General features: G+C 46.7%; 4 protein-coding genes and 1 pseudogene across 4 annotated transcripts; all 5 read right to left on the minus strand.

The window, feature by feature from the left end:
- Positions 1–1,115: 1,115 nt before the first annotated feature.
- Positions 1,116–2,922, minus strand: LOC109766232 (serine carboxypeptidase-like 50). Its single transcript, XM_020324999.4, has one exon. It carries the CDS (start codon positions 2,914–2,916, stop codon positions 1,249–1,251), a length of 1,668 nt encoding a protein of 555 aa, XP_020180588.2. The 5' UTR covers positions 2,917–2,922; the 3' UTR covers positions 1,116–1,248.
- Positions 2,923–4,306: 1,384 nt separating this feature from the next.
- LOC109766248 (uric acid degradation bifunctional protein TTL-like) lies at positions 4,307–4,781 on the minus strand (annotated as a pseudogene).
- A 1,702-nt stretch (positions 4,782–6,483) lies between these two features.
- LOC109766250 (ADP-ribosylation factor-like protein 2) lies at positions 6,484–9,715 on the minus strand. The gene is made up of 6 exons (XM_020325017.4): positions 9,462–9,715; positions 8,206–8,282; positions 7,922–8,032; positions 7,402–7,564; positions 7,100–7,180; positions 6,484–6,867 (listed from the first exon to the last, which is right to left on the minus strand). Exons 2-6 carry the CDS (start codon positions 8,268–8,270, stop codon positions 6,730–6,732), a joined length of 558 nt encoding a protein of 185 aa, XP_020180606.1. The 5' UTR covers positions 8,271–8,282; positions 9,462–9,715; the 3' UTR covers positions 6,484–6,729.
- Positions 9,716–10,671: 956 nt separating this feature from the next.
- On the minus strand, positions 10,672–13,659 carry LOC141020516 (uncharacterized). Its single transcript, XM_020325019.4, has 3 exons — positions 13,181–13,659; positions 11,834–11,992; positions 10,672–11,176 (listed from the first exon to the last, which is right to left on the minus strand). Exons 1-3 carry the CDS (start codon positions 13,552–13,554, stop codon positions 10,840–10,842), a joined length of 870 nt encoding a protein of 289 aa, XP_020180608.1. The 5' UTR covers positions 13,555–13,659; the 3' UTR covers positions 10,672–10,839.
- A 3,221-nt stretch (positions 13,660–16,880) lies between these two features.
- Positions 16,881–19,701, minus strand: LOC109766233 (WRKY transcription factor 28). The gene is made up of 3 exons (XM_020325001.3): positions 19,149–19,701; positions 18,173–18,331; positions 16,881–17,540 (listed from the first exon to the last, which is right to left on the minus strand). Exons 1-3 carry the CDS (start codon positions 19,541–19,543, stop codon positions 17,171–17,173), a joined length of 924 nt encoding a protein of 307 aa, XP_020180590.1. The 5' UTR covers positions 19,544–19,701; the 3' UTR covers positions 16,881–17,170.
- Positions 19,702–20,003: the final 302 nt, after the last annotated feature.

The raw sequence follows: 20,003 nt of genomic DNA on the forward strand, positions 1-20,003 counted from the left end.
CTCATCCTGCTCCCCCGGCCCCACCCCGATCCACCGCCCATTAGCCTCCTCTGGCCACATCCTTCCTACATGGCAGGACTCATGGATGCACACATTATGCGGAAGCGTTTCTTGTGGCCCTCCATCGCAGAGAGAGAGAGAGAGAGAGAGAGAGAGAGAGAAATAGTTTTAGAAACATCAATTGTGCATCATTTTGCATTCTCGCATGCTAAAAATTAGGGGAATTTAAATTTAAAATATTTACAAACCATGTCTTGAATATGGCTGTGTGTTACATTGTGCTTTGTACAAAACTAGGAATAATTCGAAATACTTATCTAACTAAACAAAGTTATGCTATTACTTAAGACACCAGTCATTAAATTAATACACTATTGGTTATGAGTCTTAACACGAGGAAATAGAAGTATAGTAAACCATAAGGCCTAAAGTGCAAAGTGCACATGTATCGAAATCAAATTCAAACCATAACATATCAAATGAATTAAATTTAGTGAAACAAAGCTTGCTTATATTACATTAAAGAGTTCAAACCAGCTCGAGTCGTGTGTGTACCCAATTTAGTGTACAACTCCCGAGAGACGACTGGATAGGTGAAACCGTTGCCTCCTTCCTTCGCGGGCGATGTCCCCGGTCCTTGCCTCCTTCGTCGTCTGCTTCGGCAATTGCAGGGAATGTGGACCTCATGGTTGACAGTGGCTCGAGGATTCATGATGGGTGGGCAAGATCCCCGTCCGACACATCACAATGACAAAGGCCTTGCCCGCGGCAGACTTCTTCATTGACTCACAACACCCTTTTGGGCTCTACCATTCTAGTGACCAAAGCCGACACTCTACAACACTTCAGTAGATTCCAAAGCTGCCATCACAGCTTCCTCTCTGACTAGTGACCACGGCGATTGAGATTAATATGTGAAAGAACAAATGAAGTGACCACACTATAGTCTACGTCGATATTAAACGAAAAACAAAATTGTCATCATTCTTATGTTTTTCATCTGTCATTTCCAAACATTGGTAGGGCAAAAGTCAATGCCCTTTTGTATGTTTTTTGTACATCAATTTTGTTGTAAATTAATCTGTCACTAACGAGATTGAGTCTGTTAGCTCTGATTTTCGTAGTAGAATCATTCTTTTTGTAGAATCAATTTTTCCGATGATACGACCGATATTCAGTACAAGAAAATTCATTATTACTGAACCATTTTCGTCACAGCAAGAAAGTAGCTTTTTCAAGCTGGAAGCATTAGGTCGCCGTCGCCTGGTTTGGGTTGCCGGCCGGCAGCAGACCGCGCGACCTCATGCCGCTGCCGAATACGCCCGTCTGCGTGACCCAGCCCTCAATCATCTCCTGCGTGGCGCGCCCATTGTCCGCCGGCACGAGGTGCCCAGCGCCGTACACCACCACATGCGTCAGCGCCCCCGACCGCTGCACGTAACCGGCGAGCTCCTGCCCGTCCCCTTCGCCGGTCCGCCACACGGCGCGGTCGGCGTCCTGGAACGCACGCAGGCCGCCCCAGCGCAGCTCCTTCATCCACGCCTCCTGCGACACGACGCCGTCCCGGAGGTCGCGGATGCCCTGGTAGAGGAGCACGCGCGTCTGCCGGAGCAGCGCCTCCACCTCCGGCAGCACGCTCTTCATGATGTCCTCGTGCATCGCCGCGCCCACCGCGTCGCTGCACTCCTCCCACGTCACGTCCGGGCGCGCGCCCAGCGCCGCCTTGACCTCCGGCCGGTTGACGAACTTGCCGACGCCCGCCGACGCGTACGGCCGCTGCTTGGCGTAGTCGTAGAGCGTGGCGAGGCCCGTGGCGTTCTGCAGCCAGTCGAGCACGCGGCCCCGCGCGTCCGACGCCTCCCGCCACCGCGCGGCCTTCGTCAGCGCCACCGCCTCCGCCTGGAGCGCCTCCAGCTCCCCGCGCTGCCGCGCGTTGATGAGCCCCGTGAAGTAGGCCGAGTCGGCGTGCGTGGCCACCTGCGCGACCGGGTGCGTGAGCCCGTTCCCGATGGCCACGCCGCGGAGGTTGACCCTCCGCCCCGCCGGCAGCGTCGGGTTCGCGGCGAAGATGTGCGCCCCGGCGGCCGGCACGTACTTGCCGGCGTAGCTCTCGCCGGAGAGGAAGAACGGGCGCCTGCGGAACGAGGGCGGGCTGGCGTCGAAGAAGGACTGGAGGGCGGCGAGGATGTGCGCGGCGACGGCGGTCTGGTTGGTGGGGATGAGGGCGGGCGACGGCGCGGCGCTGAAGCCGGTGCCGAGCGGGCTGTCGAGGAAGAGCAGCCCGAAGCGGCGGTTCCAGGCGAAGGGGTTGCGGGAGAGCGAGGCGCCGTCGGGGGCGGCGAGGTAGGGGCCGAGCTCGAAGAGGTCGCCGACGAGGCCCGAGCAGCCGGGCCCTCCCTGCAGCCAGAGGAGCAGCGGCGTGTCGGCCGGCGCGGCGGCGAGCGGGGCGCTGGCCTCGTAGAAGGCGTAGAAGAGGGAGGCGTTGGCGGACGGGTCGACGGAGAGGTAACCCGAGCTGGTCGGCAGCGCCTCCTTGGGGAACACCACGGTGGCCGCCGAGGATGCGAGGGCGACGGCGGCCGCCGCGAGGAGCAGTGCGAGGAGGAGCGGCGGAGCCATCGATCGATGTGGATACTGGATAGGATATGCCGTGCGTGCGTGCAGGTGAGTAGAGTACCGCCGAGTGAAACCGATGATGAGATGAGAGGTTTGGTTGGTGAAGTGGTTAATGTCGTCTTCAATGTGGGGCCGGCCGAGTATGTTTTTGAGGTGGTTGTGGGGTCCGCCGCTTGAGTGGAGTGGGACGGCGACGATGGACGCTCCTGCCGCGATGATATTTTTTTTTTTTTGTAGCGTAGCGTGGTGTTTGGAATAAATACACATGTGCGAGCAAGCACGCACGCACGTTGACGCCATCGAACACGTGACGGGGATGGGATGTAAGCAATGACTGTAATTTATGTGTACGCCATGTGTACAGATTAGCTGCTCTCCTCCATGAGAGTACATAAACTACATCCATGGTCCTTGTACTAGTTGGCACGTAACATAATGGTTCTTAAACTTGTGAAATGCTTTCAATACATACAGTCCTTGAAGACGACATGTACGGTCTTGGCCACGTCTCTCTGGATACGCATGGCGCCATGTGGATGTACAGTTGAGCGTGGGACCCGCATGTCAGCATGGGAGAGAGAAATACCATGAAAAATTTAATTGCACGTATGGGTTTGAACTCAGTGCCTCCTTGTCATCGGAAACAATAAGCGATTTGTGGGTTACAATTAGCTAGAACGCGCAGTGGTTCCCTGATTCATTTTCTGTTGATCTATCACCAAAGTTGTCCCTAGCTGCTTTGCCAGATTTCCCTTTTCAATCTATGGAAATAATAGTAAATGTTAAGACCCAAAAGATATATTTGATCACAACAATGGCAATGAATACCGGTCCTCACTCTCACACATACATCGGGCAAAATCAAATACAATTGACAAATTTGTTTTTGCGTTAAAAATACCATGGACAATCTAAAATTACTCTTTGCCAAGATATGAATGCACAGAGTCATAAATCTAAAATTACTCTTACATCTTATGCGCAAACAAAGTTTGCATGCCTATCATCTTCAAGGCATACATCATAGAAAACCGCAAAAAAGATTGCCTTGCCCTAGTACAGATTGGGTTGACATCAACATTGGCAGGGGTGGAGCACACGATCCTTGACGAAGGTTGTCCAAGCGGAGAGAGGAGGTCGGCATCAAGCAAAGAGGCGGCGGAGAAGGAAAACTCAATCAGGGCGGAGCAAAGAGGCCAGTCGGCGGCTGGTGAAATATGTGACATAAAATCTAGCGGTGGAGAAGTGGCACCACACTCAAGGCCACCAATCACAAATAGCAAGTGATCTCTACTTTTATAAAAAAAAACAGAATTGGTGATGATGGTGTGCCTATCGTCCTGCAATATAGGCCGTCCGATTTACATCTAACTGATAGGAAGGAAACTATGACAATTTTGCAAAAAGATACCCACACCCCTCTCCACATTTGCAAATAAGGTCTTCCCTTGTTCATCATTTTCTCCCACAAGATAAACTACTCATACAAATGCATCTTGATGTTCCGTGCAACGCATGGGCATCTCGCTAGTAAAAGTATTAAAACAATTTATTTCATTGCCACTTCATACTCAAGCTTCCAATTACATGGAGAAATTTATTTCATTGCATCTCGTTTATGACCATATATTAGAACTTGCTTCAACCCACTACCTTCATGTACTCGATGTAATTTACACATGAATCGAGCTTAACTGCCATGGTAAGTGGTAATCAAAAATGGAGAATACAACAAAGGAGCATGGAAATGCTCGGTCGTCTAGCCCTTTTTATCTCAAATATGATGCTCACATAAGGGAAGAACCCTGATAGTGCATACTTGGAGATATTGAAACTTATGCAGGAGAAACTAGGAGCCACATTGTCCGCAGCGTCCATCAGATGACCGTTATGTCCACCATTGTTTGTAATCGAAGAGCCCAAGGTTGTCCATCCATTGAAATCATTGTTGTCGAATGATGGGGAACTGGATGCATCCTTCCACATCTCCAGGTGAACTTCAATTCCAGATGCTGGTGATCCAAGAGTTGTGTCAAGCACATGGGTTGTGATAGGAGGGTGTGTCCGGTTGGAGCTACCTGTAATTTCATGAGCTTTATTGGCAAAAGGCTGGGAAGAGCTCCAACGTGTGCTCCAATAATCCACATCCAATCTTTCAAAGTTTTTAATGAAGAGTAAGAAAGTTAAATGCCCCGAAGCTACACAGATGTAAAAACTACTATTTATAGTTGCACTTCCACAACTACACAAGCAAAGTACACAAAACAATCCATATAATCATGGAAGTACAGATTTTGAAATTCTGGTGCAAGAATTTGATAAAAAATTCAAGCCAAATAGAAGAAGAAAGAAAGATCCATGCCCGGATATTTCTTTCCAGCATATGACCATTCAACAATGACAAACTATTTTCATGATGTCACAACACAGTTACTGTCAAGACAATGTTTAGAATGATACTTGCATTATATCTCTTTCATGTAGACAATTCAATTGCCTTCAGATAAACAAACAGAGAACCAAGACAATTCAATATCTTGAGTTCTTCCTCTGCTGCAGCCTCAAGTTCAACAATCGGCTTATTTGCATAATGCCTCTGGAAAGAGAAGCAGGATGATAAGGCAAGTTCAAAACCATTACATACATAGATAGAAAGGAAAACATTGTATCGAAGCTTTCTAGTAATATGATTTTGTGATTAAGTCATAGAATGGAACACACCGAATCAGGGCTAAACTCAAAAAAGTAAATACCCCGGTTATGTAAAAAAAAGAAGCAAATGCCCCAAATTTGGATCGAATGGAAAAAAAAGTTCAAAAGCCAAAGGCACAGAATTTAGTTTCAATACAAAACTTGTAAACGATCGAGGAAGACCAGTATTGTCATTCAAAAAAGAGCAGTTGTTCCACTATTCGGATTTTACCACGGATCACAATACCACATCACCAAAGAGAGGGCTGATAACAAACTGTAGAACACAGAAAAACCTCATTACTGCTGCAGGGATTGTTAAGATGACCCAAACAGGCAGGCATACATGTAAAAAATTACAGAAACCAAATAATACTCTGGAACTTAAGCTGGACACATGCAGACCTGAATATCTGAACTTAAGCTGGACCCTTGGGGGCGGTCCGCTCAGACATGAATATCATGATGACAAACCCAAACTTTCCCCTGTATCTGGCATTCCCTCGGGCAATTCCTGAGACAAACAGTTTGAAGAAACCAACTGAACTGAGTCCACAAATCGGATGAGACAATCACAGATGCAAGGAAGGAACGCGGCATCTGGTCCGACCTGCACGGTGGAATCAGTGGCTGTAGAAAGCTGGCCTGACCGCTCCTCCTTGCTCCACCTGCAGTGACTGACTGACGGTGAGTGACAACAAAAAGTGAACAAATGAGCCCAATAAACAGAAGTGGGACTACGGAAACGGACTTGGAAACAGAGGGGGAGGTGATGCGGATGGGCGGGTGGGCGGCGAAGGCCTCCAGCCATCGACTCACGTCCACCTTGATTTGATTTGTTCCGCGAGGAAGAAACTCTATGTTTGTGTGTTACTCTTATATTATGGGACGGAGGGAGTACCTTTCAGTCGGCCATTGGTGATGGAGCAATCCCCTTCTATCATGGATTGGGATGTGATGTCGGAATTCTATGCTGAACTCGGTTTACCTTTCAATCGGTGGAAAATTGAAGAGGAAAAAACAAGTGATAGCTGTAAAATATTATCTCTTTTGCTATGTTGCATTTCATTCTTTCTTTTCTGAGGCATCCATCGGTCTTTAGATGGTGCACTTCTATAGTTAAGTGGATGCATCTCTGGTGTCAAGCAACAGATCAGGATAAGGAAGATGTAAAACTTGTTGCAAATTCAGCAAGAAAATTCACATAAAACTGAGGATCCAGATATCAGTTGATCTACACATCTATCGTAATTGACCTCGATTACATTACACACAGAGCACAAGTGCAAAACTTAATGCCATCTATGGTTTGGTTCAAACCTGATCAGATTACATTACATATTATAAGCGAGCCAAAGCCTACGGCTGTGTAACCAATAACAGTAGTACATATGGCTAAATCGGCTGACATTGGTTGTTGTTTCAGTCGAGGACATAGATGCGGGAGGCGATGTCCTGGAAAAGCCAGTCGAAGCCATGGAGCAGGCCGTCGCCGGTGTAGGCGCTGCAGCCGACGATCTTCCAGTGCCGGTCCTTGTTCATCACTTCAAGATTCAGAACCTGAATCAAAAACTCAAATCTGTTATCATCAAACTTCTAGAAACTGCTAAACTTGAGTCCGAGTCGTTCAAAATAACTAAAATCATCTTGGAGCTATGCTTGCTGGGATTAGTTTCCAAGGTTTCAACCATTCCTTAAAACGAAGATCACCAGATGATGTGACTCCAAGTAAGAAGATTGGCCAACGTCTGCCAGTATGAATAATACATGCTCCTGGACTAGTATGCTTTACCTTGCCAATTTCGTCAGGCTTCAGAGCGCCCTGAATGTCTTGCTTATTTGCGAAAACTAACAGCGATGATCCAGCCAGTCTCTGTAGTCAATATTTCAAAGTTCGCCCAAATAGTTAAACAATACGGAGTAGCACATAAACTAATCACAAACATGCTAGGCAATCAAATTAGCAGTCCCGAGAATTTTCTGATGCCAGACAGTAAACTCTCTTTTGCTAGTTTTCTGCAAAGTTATTCAAAGGTAGACTGCAGAGAAATTACGTTAAAGCAGATGATCAGTTGTATTCACTAGGAGTTTTACCTCTTCTTTCAAAAGATTGTGGAGCTCAGCACGGCAATCATCGAGCCTTCGAACATCAGAACTATCGACCACCCAAACTAGACCGTCAGTCTGCTCGAAGTAGTTCCTCCAATACGAACGGATGGTCTTCTGACCCCCGACATCCCATATGTTCAGCGAGTACCTGCCACAATCACCCCATTATCAATTCTTGTCAATTTGTTCTGCTGTTCCCCATGACTGTGCTCGATGCATTTTGAGTTTTGACCACCATGATTCATGAGTGATGGGCATCAAGCAGCTGTCAAAATTTCGGCCAAAATATGTAGTATTTTCACCGATGTGATTTAGTACTCTTTCAGATAAATGCAGATTAGTAATCGCATTGCCTACTTTGAATGCTAAATGTACAACCACCCATGCCGCTTGCCTCGTAGTAGGATGAAAACACAACAGATGAATACAACATATTTAACTGGAAGCAATGTTTCTTGTTATGGCATATTTAACTTGATAAATAAGCAATGAAAGAACTACATACTTTTGGTACTGGATGGTCTTGATATTAAAGCCAAGAGTAGGGCTGATGACACTGGTATCCTCCCCATTTATCTTGAGCACAGTTGTCGTTTTACCCGAGTTGTCCAGGCCACTGTAAATTTGACATCGGTGGAATAAACCAAGAAGAACAAAGAACTGAATGACACAAACCTTGAATGTCCAGAAGCATACATATCAACCAAAGAACCTAGAGTAATAGTTCATTCGGATAGGAGAATTCTGGGGTAAAATAATTAGGCGAAAGGAATGGAGCAGGACACTTACACCATGAGAATCCGCATCTCCTTTTCCTTGCGCTTGATTTTTCTGATGATGCTGAGGAGACCCATTCTGGAGGTGGCCTGGCAGAGGAATCAGTATAAAGTAAGATGAAGAGGGGGAATACACTCACACATGAAAAAGACTTGTGAAATTCTAATGCAGTTAGAGACGCTCAGTCAGGCTGCTATGGACCCCCAATGTTTGCAGAAGTATCACACATACAGAATAACTAAACTGCGCTAGGAATTGGTGATGATGCAGGGTCATAATTTTGATAATCACTGAAGATTCGGACATGGTTTATGTATCTCACTTAATTCAAAGCATGGTCTGATCTAAAAAGACATGAACCGTAGGTAGATTGGAAAGCACGACACGCCACTGTGAAGCCATGTTGAGCTCAGAATTCCAGGGGTGCACTAAGAAAACAATTCTTGCCACTGCCTCTACTTTCACCAAGTATAAATATAAGATCTGTACATTCATATACTGCTATGCCACTGCCCCATATCAGTCGATTTCTGCTTACCCACCAGAGGCAATGGTGGATCTCGGATTTTAATTTCTAAAACAGGGTGGTCCACCTAAAAAAAGCTGACAACAAATATTACATGTGAACGTTCTAATGAAATTACCAATAGCACATACAAATAGATCAACATGATCTTACAGACATGCTAAAGTTCTCATGTAGACAGTTTGCATGCTTCTGAATATGAAACTGGATTGTAGCTTAGAGGTCCAATATATTCAGATATTTCAAACAGTGCTTCTTTAACATGGAAATGATGTATCATTCATCTTTGTTACTGAATGGGAGAATGGAGAGGGTGGACTGAGGACCCCAGGAGCTGACGTCTAAGACACTGGATAATTTCTCATGCCTCCAGGTGTACTTGGATGGATGCTCTCCGTTCACTTGTACGTGCTGAGATAAGGTCGGGCCGAAGTGGCCAACAGCACTGCCAGATGACCTTAAGAACGTGGTACTATCTCAAACTTGAAACATATTATTATATCCATCAGAAGATATAGATTTAACTGAGCTGCCTATTCTAAAGAGCATTCTACAGATACAGACTAAAGTTATAAGGGATCCATTCTTCTGACCATTTCAGTTTGAACTTTGTCCAGTCCATTTGGCATGCGGAATGGTCCTTGATTCACTTATATTATGGGCAATTGGGCACTATATGGTAGAGTATGACTGAAATTAAAGCAGCAGAAAATGGTTCTCATTTACTGAAACGGGACCGTACCTGCCTCCGGTCTCCGGACGAATCAGGGTGGCTGACGGCCTGTGCGGACTGCGCGGCTGGGCGCGCCGGCCTGCTGCCGACTCCCGATCGGCGCGGTGGCGCCTGGCGACCGCGATCGGCGAGGGCGCGAGGCAAGCGGCAGATCGGAACTCCTGCCTATAGGAACAGGGGAATCGACACGGACGACAGAGCAAGACTGCCGCCCCGCGGTGGCCTTTTTTTTTTGAGTAGAGGCGGGTGACTCGTGTGCTGGAGCAGGCTTTTTTTTAGGAATTGTGCATTAGTAGGCTATATATATGCTAAACCCTACTAGAGGATACACCCCGTGTTGTTGCGGGAATTGGTTGATGACAATTTGGGTTAATACAATGAAAACCAAAATTAAAATACAAATGTCTTATTATATTTGAGTATTTATAATTGTAACAATTTTTATTGAACATATAAGTACAATAATTGGACGAACATTTTCATATGAATGGCTCAATGGTGTAGATGATCTTTTCCCATGCATGCTTGTTTGTTGAAGTGGGCCTTATCCTATTCATAATTGTATGATGAGGTGGCATGCTTGCATGCTGAGATAAATAAGTTAGTGAGAAACTTATGCATATATTTCCTTAACAATGCATAACTGGGTAGTAATGTCCAGGATTCCAAGACCGCCGTGAGTTTTAGGCAAGCAAACCATGTCACAGGCAATCAATGCATCACCTCTCTCTTGGGTACCATATTTCCTCCAGAAGCACTGTTTGAGGTAGATGTTAAGCTGCTTAACCACTATCTGTCACATAAGGGAGGACATGAAGAAGATGGGCATGCCGGAGAATACTGATTTGATGAGGATAAGTTTATCTTCAGTTGACAGAAGTGTGGAGCAACCCAATAATCTATTTTCAATTCTTTTCAGCATGGGAACAAAGTCTTCAATTCTAGGTTTGATAAGGCTCCGTGGAAGGGCAAGGGAAGTGTGAGATAAAGTACCTACTTGGCAACCAAATAGCACAACCAACTCTTGCATTGTATGCTCAGGAGTGTTGAGTAATTTCTATATATTTCGCAACATATCTTAGACAACGCACAAAAGGTACACAATTACATACATTTTGTTACAAAAAAATCTTCATGACATTCCTGAGTTGCACACTGTGCAATCCTCGCCATATAGAGTTGTGCTTTGCATTGCAAGTTTGTAACTGGAGTAGCTAGCTATGAAGAATTCGATTTCAACATCCATAATAAACCCAGGACAACAAACATTTGTACCTGTCCGTTTGAAGAAGAAAAAAGTGTGTACCCATCCGCCAGCTCCATGCCTTGCTAATTAAGGCCAAACTGAAGCTATAGATATATTATGTACATACTCATAGTGACAGACTTAACGATACCCTTGCTGGTAGCCCATCACGGCATCGGGAAGAAGATCGGCATGGAACTGCATGCCACCGTGCTCCGACAATCGGTGTGCCACCAATGGAGCGTAGACGTCAGCACCAGCTGAAAAAAAGCAATGTTGCTGATGTTGAAGCGCGGCAAGCGCGTAGGCAGTGTTGGCACCGGTGGCCATTAGCATCCGTGGGCCACGGTGGGTGGCGACGGGGCTTGGGTGCCCGTGGCGGCCCTCGTAGGTGGTGACGACCGTGGAAGGGTCTTGCTGCGACCGCTCCACCAGCTTCTTCACCCCACACCGTGTGGCCGTGCACCGGTAGTAGCTCCTGCACACGCTTTAGAATATCACTTCAATGCAATGTATTGGTAAACTGCTGTTGTAGCATGCTGCCCTTACCATGCATGCATGCACAGAGAGGGGCGGCGCTAGGGGCATTCTTAGGTACTCACATGAATACCAAAGATTTGTTATCCGTTGGTATATTCTTGTTAGCTTGTTGTATATTTGTTGTCACATTGCTATTGTATTGCACAAATGAATACCAAGAAGGAAATTTCTGGCTCCACCACTTGCACATAGACATATTTTGCTAGAATATGGCTGCCCTTACCATGCATGCGCGCACATACATATTCATTGCTATCTATATGCATATTGTGATGCCTAATCAAGATGATTACATGTGTTATGTGTTGTAGAAACTTTAATTTCAAGTGAGAGTTTGTGTAGCTCAAACTTAAAAAGATGATTATGGCGACAAAAAGTGGAAGAGGATTTTTTTTATAGAAGGGATTTCTCCCCAATTTCATTAACGAAAGCAAAGTAGGGGGTCATATTACAGTCCTGCATTTGACTTGAATATTTGGGTAGCATCTCCAAACTGAAGTTGCAAGCTCACTACAGGAGGAAAAATAAAAAGTGGAAGGGCATGCTTTTCTTTTCAAAACACATACACATAGGGGCGAATGTAAGGAGGTAGTACCTTGGGAAGGAACTGTTCTTGACGGCCTTCTGGCCGTACTTGCGCCAGCGGTAGCCATCGTCGAGGTGGTCAACCTCGCTCTTGGTTGCAAAGGCCACACGGGAGCCGTGCGCCTTCTTCTCCCCCTTCCCCTTCTTCTTTTTCTCCTTCTCGTTGCTCCTGCATCAGTCGGTGAACAAAATTAGGAGAATCCTTGGTGATTCTAAATTGTGCGTTCATGACTTGATAATTTCGCCACGGTAACCGCCGGTTCAATTTCTACATGCAAAGTGGAACTAAACAAGAAGTTGCCCGGAAAACTAGCTAGTTAGTTATGTGCCTGCTTCGAGCGGCCGGTTGTTCTTTCATTTCTTTTGATTGAAAACAGGGATGGAACCCTAGTTCCATTTCATGCAAATGAAGCGACAGCTCCACCAACAACAACGTCTGTCTCTCGGTACAAAGCACCGTAGCTACTAAGTCTAAAAATCAACTAGGCAAAATCTTTTTTCCATAAAAGACGTTTTTATTGACTCATAAAGTAGCATCAAAAGAATAAAAGCAATTCAAGATGAACTCGAGGGGCAGGGAAAACAACAATTCAAAAGATAGACATCTAACGGACACATGCCTCATCCAAGAATGATAGGATAAGCTTTGTTTGTTTGGAATGGTAGGTAGGTAGATAGGGTATGGATGAACCCGGATACATATGAACCCATTTTGAAAAACACATTTCTAAATGCTAAAAAAATCTGAAAAAGGTTGCACGGGTATGTCTTCATGTTCTATGTGCGTACATAAAGTTTCACGAAAAAATAACCTTTTTTGTGGCCTGTACAAAAACGACAAAAAATTGTGTCATGAAACACTATTTAGAAGCACTGAAATTTGTGTTTTTTACGGAGACAAACCAAAAAGACATTTTTTTACAAAACTTTGTGCCGCGCGCACACATTTGCGAACATGTATGCATGAAAATTTCTTTTATATTTTTTGACATTTCAAAACATGCTTAAAATGCATTTTTTTTAAATGGGTGCAGATGCCTGCCCACTCGGTAGGTAGGTGGCAAGTTGACGGATGGCGAGCCCTAAATCCCAGTGTTCAAGTCTCACGCCGTATGCCACGTGCGGCAGTATCTTCGCGTTCAGACCGTCCGGCCGAGAAGATCAATGGAGGCCAAGATCGATATGGCAAGAACACGTACCAGTGGAGTTCTTTCCCCCTAAATCGACAAAGTATATGTACGCATGTGATGGACTGATGATCGATCGATGGGCAAGAAATACAAGAGGATGAGCTGGGATTCAAATAGCACACAGTTGCACCAAGATCGGATCCATCGTGATAAAGTCGTTGGCGTACCTGCAGCTGCCATGATCGGCCGATCCGTCCTCGTCCTCCTCCGGCGCCGGCGTGCCTCTCTTGCACCCGCGGGGCTCGTCCGCTGCCTCGCCCGACGTCGACGAGTTGGACGTGAAAGGGGCCGCTTCGGCGCCGATCACTTCGCTCGCCGTTGGGAAGCACGGGGGCGCGTCCAGGTGCCTCGCGAGCTCTGCTGGGTCGAGGAGCCCGTGCAGGTAGTCGGTGATGGTGGAGTAGGCCGACGGGGTTGCACCAACATCGTCCCCACCGCCGCACGCCGGACTCTGGAAGAAGACGGTGTCGTCCTCGCCGTAGAGTTGGCCGCCGTCGTGATTTCCTTCTCCTGATGCGGATCCGGACATGGAGTAGCGCATGAGAGAGCGTGGGGTCGATTCTAGATAGAGCGTTGAATGATGGAGAGGAGGAGAAAGACAGGTGTTGTAGTCGTCGGCCCTTTGGAGGTGCAAGCAAGATATGACTATGACCTTAACCTTTTGGGACCAAACTTGTGTGCCTTCGTGTGGTATTAAACAAGAGTGCTACTACTTTGGAGGAGTATACTATAGTAGCTAGTAGCATGTGCTTGAATTAACCTAAGCAGTGATGAAGATAGTGTTTTGTACGGGATGGAGACGGAGGGAGGGATGTTGATCGATCCTCATCCTGGGTCGAGATATTTTAGGTGGACACCTACGTACTTTGGGCGTATTAGGCGCGGAAAGTACTTCAATGTTCACATGTGTACACGCGTCTCCTGCTGCGCATTTTATTCATATTTCATGTTTTTTTTAACACAGATGGAGGCAAGCGTTCGTATATACGCGCATACACTTACCTGTATGAACGTACACACGCACACCCTACCTCTATGAGCACCTCCGAGAGACTGAGCCGGCATATCATCTTAATATTTTACGAAGTCATCATAGGCGCCTCATAGTCGACGGGAACGTCTTCTCTCACTGAACGCGCATCGCCGGAACTCTTGAAATAAATCTAGATTGGTTCACCTAAATGTGAAATAAATGTGAGTACCAGGATTTAAATCCCGGTGGGCTGAGGATACCACTGTCCACCTAACCATCCAACTATAGATTGGTTCGCCATATTTCATGCGAGATGTGAATTATAGTGGGTGGCACACAAACATACACTTGCTTTGCTTACACGTGGATGGGGTTCGTACACGTTTTATTTTTCTCGAGTACTACCACCAAATTAACTCGATATCCTCACCAATGACTTGGAGCAACTCCAATAGCATACGTATCCTTAAAATAACCATTGTTTATGAAAAGTTGAGCTCAACAACTCCCATAAACCCATAACCTTTTTTAGGGATCCATAAAAACACCTCCTCCGCGCTTCAACCTTCAAATTTACGGGGCGATGGGCTTTCCATATGATTTTGCTAGACGGATAACCTTCTGAAATTTCATGAACGCCGCCTTCAGAATGTAGGAACAACACCGCTCCGTCACCGGAATGCCTCCGCCGCTGCATGCCGCCATCGTCGCCACATCCCAACGCCACACCTCACTGGCTAACGTCGAACTGACACTTGCTTGTGGGCCCTATGCCTAGTCTAATATAAAAAATTAAAATAAAAGATTTTACAGAAAGATATTTACAGGAACCGGGAAAAATTTTCATCGAAAAACTTGCCGTAAATTATACAGACATCCTGTAAAATGACTTTTACGAAACGTTTTTTAGGGAACTCTTGAAGTTGCTCTTATTATGGAACATTTCTTATCGCTTCCGTTGAGATCAGTTGGAACACTCATTTTTCTACTTAGGGCATCTTGAATGTTAACCCGTAAATTTGCTTCCGCATTCATCCGTGGACGACTAGTTTGATGTACAAGTATCCGTGCACTCGATCGCAGGCCGGCTGGCGATGGTGCCATGTGCCACGCACGTACGCACGACGAGGCCATGGATTCCGGCCGGCCAGCCAACCAGAGGCGCGCTGGCGATGGTCAAACCTCCCCTGCTCCGGCCAGTTGCCCCGTCGCTTTCCGTCGCTTTCAGCGGCCGGACGCACGCGCGCGCGGCCATGACAGATGCGCATACGACGACCACACCGCTCGCCCTCCTTCCGTAATCCGTGGTAAGAGTACTAGAAGCCCGTCGACGTCGCCACTGTCTATATGTGTGCGTGGAGGTGGAGCCAGCGGTTGCGTCGTCGGTGGCACTCGCACGTGCTCCTGAGCGTCGGTGCGTTCGTTTGGACTGAACGGCCGGCGTGGCGCGGGAGGAAAACGGGACCCGACTCCCCACGCGCCGTGAACAGGAGCGTGCATGCGGCCGGCCACGATACAAAGTAACTCATATGACTACAAATTGCAATGAAATTTCTTGGAAACACCTTTTTCACGGCGTCAATCTCTACTCGAAGAAATACTCAAAAGGCTTCAGTAAAGAGGCTGCAACTGAGCAACGATGTTGTCACTCTTTCATCCGCACGCACATTATGAATAATGATTTTTGAAAACGCCATGAGTCGTCCATCCAAAAAGATTGAAGAAACAAAGCAGAACATAGGGTTTTACCTTTTCGAGAGGGCCTGAACCTGGGTAAACATCGTATCATTTCTTTGTCATGTTAGCATCGTGCCAAGATCACCAGCTCGGGACCCCCTGCCTAAGATCTGACGGATTTAGCTCCGTCATGGGGCATGTCATCAATGCCTAGAGAGTGGCCACTGATGAGAAAAATATATCTGTTGTTAAGGGCTAGGCCACTCCCATATGTGTCCGACATGTGTGGGGATTTTTGGGCGGGCTTGGCAGTGTACTACAGAAGGTTTGTCCGAGATTTTGGTCTCATCAGCCGACCTCTGACAAGTCTATTAAAGAATGCTTTTTTTTGGTGGAGTTAGGAGGCCGAGGAAGCATTTCAGCATCTGAAATCAACACTGATCATAGTGCCAGTGCTTGATTTCTCACAATTTGACAAGCCTTTTGAAATAGGGACATATGCATTATACTCTGGTGTTTGGGCAGTGCTCATGCAAAACGGGCATCCACTTGCCTTCACCGGCAAGGTGTTGGGGGCTAAGAACCTTCGCCTATCTGCGTATGAGAAGGAATTCATGGCGATACTGTTAGAAGTGGATCGCTGGTGCTCTTACCTTCAAGGGGGCGAATTCATCATGCAACGTCAGCTACTAACAATAAGCACGTGGAGACTATCTCTTCATTTGACACATATCCACTGTTATTTTCGGACCCGGAGAATGTAGCAAAAAATCGTTTGAAACTTAGCGGGGAGATGTGGTTAAATTGGGCTCGAGGCGGTTACGGCTAAAATGGCATGGAATTTATATATTTTTTAAGTATCATTGATCTTTTTTTTTTTGCGGAAAGTACCATTGATCCTAAAGCCATATAATTTTAAATATTGTGTTTGACTTCAATAAATACTTATTTTAAAGAACAATGGTATTCTAGATTTTGTCCGGCGCATGTTGAAGATACGTTTCTGCAACATTGAACAATTTGCCAACCAATCCATTCATCGGTACTCAAAAGTACCAAACAAGTATATCCCTCACTAACCCGCATGCCCACACCACATCCTTTTGGATCAACATACTATGTGCACGTAGTTCATTGCCTCGCTGGTTGGTGTAACTAAGTAGTTCAACTCATGGTTCTAAATATTTCGCAACATATCTTATACATAGCACAAGATGTACACAATTGCATACTTCTAAAAAAAATCCTCATCACATACCTGAATTGCACACTGTATAATCCTTGCCGTACAGAATTGTGCTTTGGTATTGTAACTAGAATAGCTAGCTATAAAGAATTTGATTTCAACATCGAGAACAAATTCAGCACAACAAACATTTGTACATGTTACCCTTCGTCTGTCAGTTCAAATAAAAAACGTGTGTCCCCATCAGTCAGCTCCATGCCTCGCTAAATTAGGCCAAACTGAAGTTATCGGTATATTATGTACATACTCATAGTGATTGAGTTAACGATACCCATGCTGGTAGCCCATCGCGTCATCGGGAAGAAGATCAGCATGGAACTGCATGCCACCATACTCTGACAATCGGTGTGCCACCGACGGGGTGACGGCGGTAGTGGGTTGCATGCACATGCGCCCGTAGACGTCGGCACCAGCCGGCAAAAAGTCATGTTGGTGATGCTGGAGTGCGGCAAGCGAGTAGGAAGTGTCCGCACCGGTGGCCATTAGCATCCGTGCGCCATGGTGGGCGGCGACGGGGCTTGGGTGCCCGTGGCGGCCCTCATAGGTGGTGACGACCGTGGACGGGTCCTGCTGCGACCGCTCCACCAGCTTCTTCACCCCGCACCGCGCCGCCGTGCACCGGTAGTAGCTCCTGCACGCGTTTCAGAATTTCACTTCAATGCAATGGATTGCTAAACTGTTGTCGTAGCATATGGCTGCCCTTACATGCGTTCCTAAATATAAACCTTTGTAGAGATTCTACTATGGACCACATACGGAGTAAAATCAGTGAATCTATACTCTAAATGCATCTATATACATCCGTATATAGTTAATAGTTGAATATCTATAAAGACTTATATTTAGGAACGGAGGGAGTATTTTGCTACAATATGGCTGCCCTTACCATGCATGCATGCACACTTATATATTCATTGCTATCTAAATATGCATATCGTGATGCCTAATCACGATGATTACATGTGATGTCTTTTGTAGAAACTTTAATTTCAAGCAAGAGATTGTGTTGTCCAAACTAACAAATTAAAGATGATCGTAGCAACGAAAGTGAAAGGTTTTTTCTTATAGAAGTTTTGTTTCTCGCCGATCTCACTAACGAAAGCAAGTAGGGGTCATATGACAGTCCTGCCATTCAACTCAAACATTTGGGTAGCATCTCTAACTGAAGTTGCAAGCTCGCTACAGGAGCAAAACTGAGAAATGGAAGGCGTGTTTTTCTTTTCGAAACACATATGCATAGGGGTGAATGTAAGGAGGTAGTACCTTGGGAAGGAGCTGTTCTTGACGGCCTTCTGGCCATACTTGCGCCAACGGTAGCCATCGTCGAGGTGGTCGACCTCACTCTTTGTCGCAAAGGCCACACGGGAGCCACGCGCCTTCTTCTCCCACTTCCCTTTCTTCTTTTGCTCCTTCTCGTCGCTCCTGCATCAGTCGGCAAACATAATGAGGAGTATCCTTATTGATTCTAAATTGTTCATTTTTGACTTGATGATTTCGCCACGGTAACAGCCGGTTCAATTTCTACATGCAAAGTGGAACTAAACAAGAAGTTGCCCGGAGAACTAGCTATGTATGTGCCTTTGGATCACTGCAAGTTGATCTGCATCGAGCGGCCGCTTCTTCTTCTCCTCCTTCTCCCCGCAAAAAAGAAAAAGAAAAACAGGGGTGAAACCCCGGTTCCATTTCATGCAAATGAAGCCACAGCGCCAACAACAACAGCGTCTGTCTCTCGGTCGGTACAAAGTACCACCGCTACAATCTACTCCCTCCGTAAACTAATATAAGAGCATTTAGATCACTATTTTAGTTATCTAAACGCTCTTATATTAGTTTACATAAGGAGTAAATAACAAGATGAACTTAAGGGCGGGGTAGGGAAAACAACAATTCAAAAGATATAGACATCTAACAGACTCATGCCTCATCCAAGAATGATAGGATAAGCTTTGTTTGTTTGTTTGGAATGGTAGGTAGGTAGGTGGCAAGTTGACGGATGGCGAGCCCTAAATCCCAGTGTTCACATCTCACACGGTATTCCACGTGCGGCAGGATCTTCGCGTTCAGACCGGCCGGCTGAGAAGATCAATGGAGACCGGGATCGATCTGCCAGGAACAAGTACCAGTGGATCTACACTTCTTCCCTCTAATCTACGATCGGTCGATGGGCAAGAAATCCAACAACTTCGAGCTAGATTCAATTAGCAAACGGTTGTACAGCAAGATTGAATTGCACACGTACCTGTGGTTGTGATGATCAGCCGATCCATCCTCGTCTCCCTCCTCCGGCACCGGACTGCCTCTCTTGCACCCGTGGGACTCGACCCCCGCCGCCTCGCCGGACGTGGACGAGTTGGGCGTGACCGGGGCCGCTGCCTCGCCGATCACGTCTCTCATCGTCGGGTAGCACGGAGGCGCGTCCAGGTGCCTGGCGAGCTCCGCGGGGTCGAGGAGCCCCTGCAGGTAGTCGGTGATGCTGGAGTAGGCCGACGGCGTGACACCACCATCGTCTTCACCGCCGCACGCCGAACGACTCTGGAAGAAGACGTCGTCGGCAGGCGGATGGTCGCCGTAGAACTGGCCGCCGCCGAGGTCTCCTCCGCCTGCCGCTGCTGATCCGGACATGGAGTAGTGCATGCGTGGTTTGGTTTGGGAGCTGGTGAGATGGAGGTCGAGCGTTGAATGGGAGATGAGGGGAAAGGCCGGCGGGCGTTGAACTGAGGCGCAGTAGTCGTCTTTGCCCCTTTGGGAGGTGCAAGCAAGATACGACTATGACCTTCACCTTTGGCACCAGACTTGTGTGCTCGCACGGTCGTGGTATTAAAGTACTACTACTAGTAGGGTAGGTGCTTGAATTAGCCTACTAAAAGCATCTCTAGCATACCTCTTATATCGCGGACCTTTATATCGCTTTTATAGTTCACAGAAAACCGGTTTTACGGGCTGGCGCGGGCGGCGGCCGAACAGACTCGACCCCGTATAATCAACCCATAAAAAAGAATATTCTCTGAATATACATCTTCCTCTTCATTTTCCTCACGCCAATTTGAAATCGACCGCCGACCGACCTGCGGACGAGAAAGACACAGCCAGAGCG

Source organism: Aegilops tauschii, chromosome 1 (assembly GCF_002575655.3).
Source record: "Aegilops tauschii subsp. strangulata cultivar AL8/78 chromosome 1, Aet v6.0, whole genome shotgun sequence".
In the NCBI taxonomy this organism is placed as follows: Eukaryota; Viridiplantae; Streptophyta; class Magnoliopsida; order Poales; family Poaceae; genus Aegilops; species Aegilops tauschii.